This window comes from Vulpes lagopus, chromosome 15 (assembly GCF_018345385.1).
Source record: "Vulpes lagopus strain Blue_001 chromosome 15, ASM1834538v1, whole genome shotgun sequence".
Lineage (NCBI taxonomy): Eukaryota > Metazoa > Chordata > Mammalia > Carnivora > Canidae > Vulpes > Vulpes lagopus.
The window spans coordinates 33,106,746-33,114,428 of record NC_054838.1 but is presented as its reverse complement, the minus strand read 5'-3'; the positions used below and the strand labels follow the sequence as shown (position 1 = coordinate 33,114,428).

The 7,683-nt window shown below is 41.5% G+C and overlaps 1 protein-coding gene across 1 annotated transcript; it reads right to left on the bottom strand.

Annotated features, from left to right (window-relative positions):
• Positions 1-595: 595 nt before the first annotated feature.
• Positions 596-4,282, bottom strand: LOC121475922 (retinal rod rhodopsin-sensitive cGMP 3',5'-cyclic phosphodiesterase subunit delta). The gene is made up of 3 exons (XM_041729590.1): positions 3,867-4,282; positions 3,088-3,193; positions 596-1,188 (listed from the first exon to the last, which is right to left on the bottom strand). Exons 1-3 carry the CDS (start codon positions 4,129-4,131, stop codon positions 1,107-1,109), a joined length of 453 nt encoding a protein of 150 aa, XP_041585524.1. The 5' UTR covers positions 4,132-4,282; the 3' UTR covers positions 596-1,106.
• Between the last annotated feature and the right edge of the window lie 3,401 nt (positions 4,283-7,683).

Genomic DNA, 7,683 nt, shown 5'->3' with positions numbered 1-7,683 from the left:
TGGTATGCACTTTTCAGGAGTTGCATCTTCCTTGCTGGCCACTTTGTCAGCCTAAGAACCAATTTTTTGCTTAAATCCTCAAAGCCATTCATTCAATCCATTCTTCTCCTCCTGCTTGCCTTCCTGACTTCCAGCTTTTACTAATGGTCCCCTATGTTTCAGCTGCTATGTTAGACATGGGATACATTGTATAACTAAGGCAATGTGAGGCCATGTGATTTGTATTAGTTATTTTTTAGTTAATTGAAAAAAATTGCTTAATGTACCATTAGAATGATATATACATTCTTTAAACATTTTACTTTAACTTGTAATAGTCAAGGGAATATTTAGTCATCAATCTTTTAATGTATGGTCATGTTTTCTATTTGATTACGAATTTGCTGATGGGAGCACACAGTCATTTTACTTGCGAAAACCCCACCCATGATTACAGTTTACAATCTCCACATTCCATTTCTTGGAAGTGGAGCTAAAACTCGGGTTATTTGCCAAGTAAACCAAATGCAAAATCTTTTTAAAATTTTATAGTTTTTTCCTCCCAATTCTTTTTTTTTTTTTTTTTTTTTTTTTTTTTTTTTTTTTTTTTAAAGACTGTAGGAATATTTTAATTCATATGTTTTAATTCATTATGTAATAATAATATCACAGTCTATTTTACAAGGTAAATGTATGAGAATGTATGAAATAGAAATTGCAGGAAAAAAACTAAACAGAAGTCAGGAATATGATTTTTTCCAAAACCAGGGGCCAAAGGAAGATGTGTTGCCTGTAGGGCCCAAGGAGGAGGCATGGAGGGGGCAGGAACAGCATTGGCTCTTGTGGTAAGCGTTTGTCCCTTTGTCACCCTGGGAAGGAGTCAAAGCTCACCCTCTGGCCTGGTCTGGGGTTGGGAGTTTAGTCTGGTCAGTGGAAGATGGCGGCTTGGGAGGAAACAGCCATCTGGTTATCTATACAGAACTGGTCCCCTGGTGGCCGCAAGTGGGTTTTGTACAGGGAATTAGGGGTGGAAGTGTCAATAATCAAATGTGTGGAGGAAAAAAGTAAACAGTTTCCTCCTTTCCCCCAAAAAACCCAAATTCTTGAAATGCACACACATTCTTCTCTCAAACGTAGAAAAGTCTCACTCTGGATGTGCTTACGAGAAGATCGTCGTCAAAAAATTTTGTCTCTATGATAACATTCCCACTATAAGTAAGAAGAAAGGGCAAAAGAGTGAGTGTGTTAGGCAACAGATTTCATTTGCACAAAGTGGTTTCAATTTGGCTTTGCTGGGCCCAGGGACATGCACCCACTTAGAACCCTGGCTTGGGGACGGACACTAAATCTATGTCTAAATGGGGTTAGAAGTCTAATGTGACATTTAACTTTGTGATTGTTTTCTCCTCAAGTTCAGAAATCAGAAGAGTATGTCTTAATCCTTGATATATGTAAAACCCTCAGCAGAATGCTCTGCACACAGGGGTGCTTATAGATAGGACTTAAAAAATTATTTTTAATAGGACTGACTTTTGATATACACGGAAACCTGAAGTCCTCAGGGGTGGTATCTTTACCTACAATACCTATTCTGGTAGTCAGCTGTGGGTTGGCCTTTCCGCATTTATTCTCATCACTTTGGGTAATAGCACTCTGCTCTTCTTTTGGGGACCCACCCATCTCCAGTCCATGTCTCAGTCAAGTAACCTCTCCTTCATCTGGCAAAAGGGTGGGCACAGGATATAATTTGGGCCAATCAGACCCTCTCCTCAGAGCAGGATCCTTCCTATGGCTGCTCCTGAAGGAAATCATCCATGGACCCCTGCCATCTGTATCTCTGGAGCTGCCCGGGGCTCAGCACCATCCCTCCTGCCCCCCTCTCCCTGCTTTAGCTCTGCTGTATCCGCTGGAGTCATATCTATGACTTACAGCCAAAGAACCCCAAATGACTCACTTGTATTGCATAGAATGGAATTTCACTTTTCTTGGTGGGTATCTCAGTGTTTTCAAACCACAACTCTTGAATCAAGTTAAAGGCAACAGAGATACTATTTTTGGGTTCCAAAAAGTAAAATATGATATATGACTTAAATAGCCTAACTATGTTATCATAGACTTACTGGTTTTAGTACCTGAAAGAAATTGGGCCTGGCCAAGGGAGAATCAAATGATGGCTAATAAAATATAAAAAATGCCTTCTATATACTCCCCTGTACTTTCCCAAGGTAATTAATAGCCAGCAGAGACATTTTTGCTGGTAATTAATTATAAAATAGGTACATAAGAAACTCAAGATTTAATTGGCTAACAGAATATAAAAATACTTACTGTTGTAATTAAAAAATATATTAAAGACTTATAAAGTAAATAAATTCTTTTTATGTTCAGCGTGGCTTTCACCAAGGATCTGTTTAAAGGGACAACCCAAATTTACACAATTACCTGTGTGAATAACTCATTATTACACACTAGTACTAAAACCTTTGAAAGTCTAATACCTTTTCCCTAGAGAAAATGGAAGGTGGGCCATTACTGATAGTGTTTTTGTATAAAGGACAAACTATTTTTTGAGCAGGAAGCATAAATATTAAAACAGTAAGGTAGTTTCTGAAAAACTATAACCAAACATTATCCTCTAAAACAAAATTAGAACTTTGCCAGATGCCATTAAAGGCACTCAAGAAAAGTACAGAGTATTAGAAGTTTGGTAATTAGGAAAGTCTGCAAATAAGCCTAGATTTCATAGAGAGTACATGCCCATTTCCTTCCACATCATCTCGGTTTATCCTCACTATACCTCTGTGAGATAGAATTATTAATTCTATGTTTAGAGAGGAGAAAAATGAGGCCAGAGAGGTAAACATTGTTCAAGATTGCACATCTAGTCAGGGTTAATCAGGAATTTAGTCTAAAGGTCTAACCTAAAGTTTATTTTTTCCACTTGATCACACTATCCTTTTCACATGACAGAAGTCAGTAAACCTGTAAGCTCGAATACCCTTGGATACTCTTTACTCTTATTTTCAACCTGGATTGCCTGCTGAACAGCCCTGCCAGGGACTCCTGCTTCTAGACATACTCCACAATCCCTGTGGTCTGCTCACTCACGTTAGCACACTGGCGGGCATCATCTGGGACTCAGGCGCTGCCTCTATCAGGGATTGCCAGGTGTTTGTGGAGTTAGGGATCACAAAGCCAAACTCGAAGAACCATTCTGAAGGAAGAAGGTAAAGCTGGTGAGACAGTCTCAGGGCTCCTTGTCCACCCCCCACAAATGAAGCCATCATAAACCTCCCTGGTCAGAGGCATAAGAAAGATCATGAAAGGCCCCTCAGGATGTCCTCTGGACCACACCAGAGACTTGTTCCCTATGCTCTAGGGTCTAAAGAACTAGGCCACTGGGTGGATATAGTATAAGCAACGCTTTCTTAGAAGCAGGCTATATGTATGTGATAAACAGAAGAACAGAATAGGCCTCTTACTTGGAGTTTCAGCTCTAAGACACATATGTGCACTCTTATAGTTCACAGTGGAAACTCACTGCAGTGGACTTGCCAGTCAGAGCCATAGGAGGCTGTATGGAGAGCACTGTGCCAGGCCCTCAGCAGCAGCTTCCTCGTGACCATGTTATAATTCGCCAGGTATAAAGCAGGCACCAACCCCAGGCCCACCAGTGTCAGAAACCCTTTTGTTGGGCTCAAAGCCCCTTGTCATTGCCAGTTTTGTTTTATTTTTGCTGCGGCCCCCAGTCTCGCAGGGTGTAGGAATCACATCACAAACCGAGTTGCAAAATGAGTGTTACCAAAGCAGTGCTTTTAGTTTACTGGGTCTTGCCTTTTTCCCCTGTCACCCTAAGTGTGGCTTCCAGGCACTAGGCCACAGAATACCTTCTAGGCATTGCCCTTTGAAGTAAACTTTTTGTTCCAGGCGGAATTTTTCCATTTGCTCTGCTGAAGAGAAGTTCAATTCTCGAGACACTGCCTTGCACTTGAGGATTTTCTTGGGAACACGGGCTTCATGCTCCACTCCAGGGACAGACAAGTCTTCTGTTCCTTGCCACAGTATCTTTCCTGTCTCAGCATCCCGGAGGTTCATCCAATTTAGTTTGAAGCCCTTCAGGATCTCCCTGGCCCTCTCGTCCTTGGCTGACATGATGCGGCGGCCGCCGCCCGCGGCTCTCCCACGCTGGCCCGGCGGAGCCTCGCAGACGGTGCCCAGGAACCGAGGACGGAGCCGCAGCGCGGCCTGGAGACCTCGGGCGAGCAGCGGCAGCGGCCAGACGCGGACCGGCCTCTCCCTCCCCTCAGCTCTTCCTCCCAATTCTTAAAAAGATTATTTTATTTTTTTAAAAATATTTTATTTATTTATTTGACATAGAGAGAACACAAGAGCACACAAGTGGGGGGAAGGGGCAGAGGGAGAAGACTACTCCCCACTGAGTAGGGAGCCGGACAGGGGCTCAATCCAGGACCCAGGGATCATGACCTGAAGTAAAGATCTTAATCTACTGAGCCACCCAGGTGCCACTCCTGCCAATTTTTAGAAATCTTTTCTCTCATTGCTAATTTAATAGCATTTAAAAATGACTCAACGTCATTGAATCTTTTCAAAACATTCTATTTAATTTTATTGGTATAACAGCTCTCTTTTTGTACCCGTACTTAATGGCTTTATATCAAAGTAAATTAAATAACATGATCACAATATCTCCTACAATAAGCAGACAAAGATTTGTGAATAAACACCACTGGCTCTTGGCGGATTCACAACCTGGTTGTTGGGTATGGAAAATGTATGAACATGTTTCAAGTGGCCTATCACTCCTAAAGGGTTAGCTTTAGTGGTCCTCAGTCATCAGGCTATAGAGGCATATACTTAAGTCAGAGAATTGATTGAGTAGATTAGTCAAAAGAGCATATTAGGCATGACAAAGCATCTTGCACTGAATGGTCAATCCTTTAATATCTGTCAAAGGAAATATTTGAGAATAACAGTCCTTGGAATTAGGGGTTTAGGTTGATGGAAAGAGAATCTGACTCGTTCTCCCTAAGATTCACAAAGAATTCAAGACCTTTTCTTCTCTGTAAGATAAGGGATTTTATGAAAGTTAATCTCATTTGCTAAGACAGCAAAAGTGTAGCCCATACCATGTTGCGTTTTAAGTACTTCTACGGTTAGGATTGGGGGCTGTACTTAATAATATTAGAGTAGAAATATCAAATGTTCTCTGCCTGGGGGAGGCTGTTTCTGGTTCATATGCAAATTAAAAAGTGGTTTTGCTGCTTAATTCATCCTATCAAAACAGCAAAAAGGGATTCAGCACCACGGTCTGTAACTCAGAATGTTCAGATGAGAAAATAATGTGGAAAAATGGTAATAAAAATAAGTACAACTTAAAAAAAAAGATTTTATTTATTTTTGCGAGTGAGCGAGAGAGCGAGATAGTGAGTGTGCACCAGCAGGCAGGAGGGGCAGAGGGAGAAGCAGACTCTCTGCTGAGCAGGGACTCCCTGCCCGCCACCCCCCCCCCCCCCATCAACAAGGAGCTCAATCCCAGGACCCAGAGATCATGACCTGAGCTGAAAGCAGATGCCCAACTGATTTACTGCAATAACACTTCTAAGAGTTTATTATGTGCCAAACACTGTATTAAGTAACTGGAAACACACTGGACGTAAGTTCTTGACTGTATGTTTTCCAAGGCCCTGTTCCTTCCAACTCATTATTTAGCCTCCCAAAGCAGAGAAACTGGCACACACACAGCCCCAGGGCAGTTCTTCTTGTGGTAACAAGTTAGGTTGAAAAGTATCATTTTGCAGAGTGAACTGGAATGAGGGTGGGACAGTCCTTAGCAGTGTTGAAAATGGAAATGTTAAACAAATTTGGGGGCAGTTCTGGTATAGAACAGTCTTTAATAAGAGAAAGATGTACAATGAATGAGCAAAGATAGTTTGGGCTGATCCTCAAATAGACTTAATCATTTCTGGTGATACCAGAACCCACTGAATAGACTTTCTCATATACACACATACATATATGCAAACCTATATGTACATACATGATCTATAATACCCATATACATATATAATAGAAAACTATACACTGTCATCCCAATAAGTCATCCTTAGCTCATTCTCCCCTCTGGTTTCTAAATGTCATCAGCAACCCACATAAGAAACGTCTGAGGTGGGTGAACCCCACCCCAACAAGCTTTCATTGGCTATCTGCTCCGTGCTAGATACTGAGCAACAGAGATGAAGGGCTCTCTCCTTCTAACTGAAGAGACAGCCCTTAAATAGATCATTTCAATTGATTCTTCTAAGCAATAGAAGATCCTCGGGGATCATGGTCGTACCTACTAAGCCTCTTCATGCCTTTCATTCAGTGAATTCTACATTACAAAAGCACCGCACTGGGGCTGCTCCGATATGGTCCGTCCAGCCGGTGTGAGACATGAAATTGTTGGACTGAAGCTTTTGCAGAAATGACATCTGGGTAACTGCCCTCAGCAGCATTTCACAGGCGAGATTGTTCCTGCTGCTGTATGTCACCCTTGAGTCCTCTGACCCCATGATCATTCATAAAACAATGTTACTTTGCTTTTTATCATTTAATAAGTCATGCAAATTGCCTTAAACTGCTATAAAGTGCAGTATGATGCTCCCAAACGTTAAAAAAAGAAGTTCCTGATTTGGCCAAGGATTTCTTCCCCCCACAACTCTTTCTTGACAGAATAAAATAGAAACTCATCCCGACTACAAGCAAAGAGAGTTGGCTTTGTTGAATTGTTAGTTTTTAATGCTGCAAGGGAATGAGTTAAGGATGTGTTGCCAAGAAATAAAACAGCAGAACATCACAATTAGAGGTGTGAATTTCAGGCATGAAATGTAATTGTTTTACCAATTTTCACAGGGTTTACCACCTGGCGTTCACCAAAGCTATTTTGAAACTGTCCCTCATCATCCATAGGTTGTAAAACAATCAACAAGCAGTTGCATTTTGTTAGTATATGGTCCACAAATACTTATTGAATAGGGGATGCCAAATGCAGGATCAAGAATTAGAATAAGTTAGGTATCACAGCGTTTCTATGACACAGCTCTTATTTCAGGAGGCATCTTGGAAGTATCCCAGTTATCCTGAAAGTGGATTTTATATTAACTTGGTTCCATTTATGCATAAATACAAAGTCTTCTATGATTCAAAAGTTCCCTATTCCAATGGATACAGTTTAGGTATGGTGTTTTGTTGTGCTGATTACTCTGAAATTTGTGAAACGAGCAATCCTGTATAATAAGTACCATCTCTGGTGCAGTAATCAATTCTCTGTTTAATGTAACAAGCCCTTTCTGGAATGAAAATGCCTGAGGAAAGAGATGTTTTGGAGAGGGAATCTGTTGTGCTGACTGCCTGCCAAGCTCACAGTCTGCTGTGGACAGAAGCAGCTCTTGGGGGCAGGGGAAGGGGTCATCCTGTGCCTAGGCGGAATTTGGATTCTGAGGTCCTGACCATAACTCACTGGACAAGGGGTAGGTGTCTGAATTGAGGCAGATATCTGAGTTGTGGTAGCCTGTTGTAAGAGTTATTCCCTACTTGGGTGTCAGTGATTATTTTTGACAGTGATAAACCGAACTGTAAAGTTCTCCACTGGGGAGTTTGAATATGAGATGTAGAGTTAGTGGCTGTCCATGGAGGCAGAGAACA

Excerpts from the sequence above, each read along its gene's own strand:
- LOC121475922 (XM_041729590.1), bottom strand. The coding sequence starts at position 4,131 with ATGTCAGCCAAGGACGAGAGGGCCAGGGAGATCCTGAAGGGCTTCAAA. Across the intron at positions 3,194-3,866 it reads CAAAGGGCAATGCCTAGAAG|AATGGTTCTTCGAGTTTGGC; the intron begins GTATTCTGTGGC and ends TTCTTCCTTCAG. Across the intron at positions 1,189-3,087 it reads ATGCCCGCCAGTGTGCTAAC|TGGGAATGTTATCATAGAGA; the intron begins GTGAGTGAGCAG and ends TCTTACTTATAG.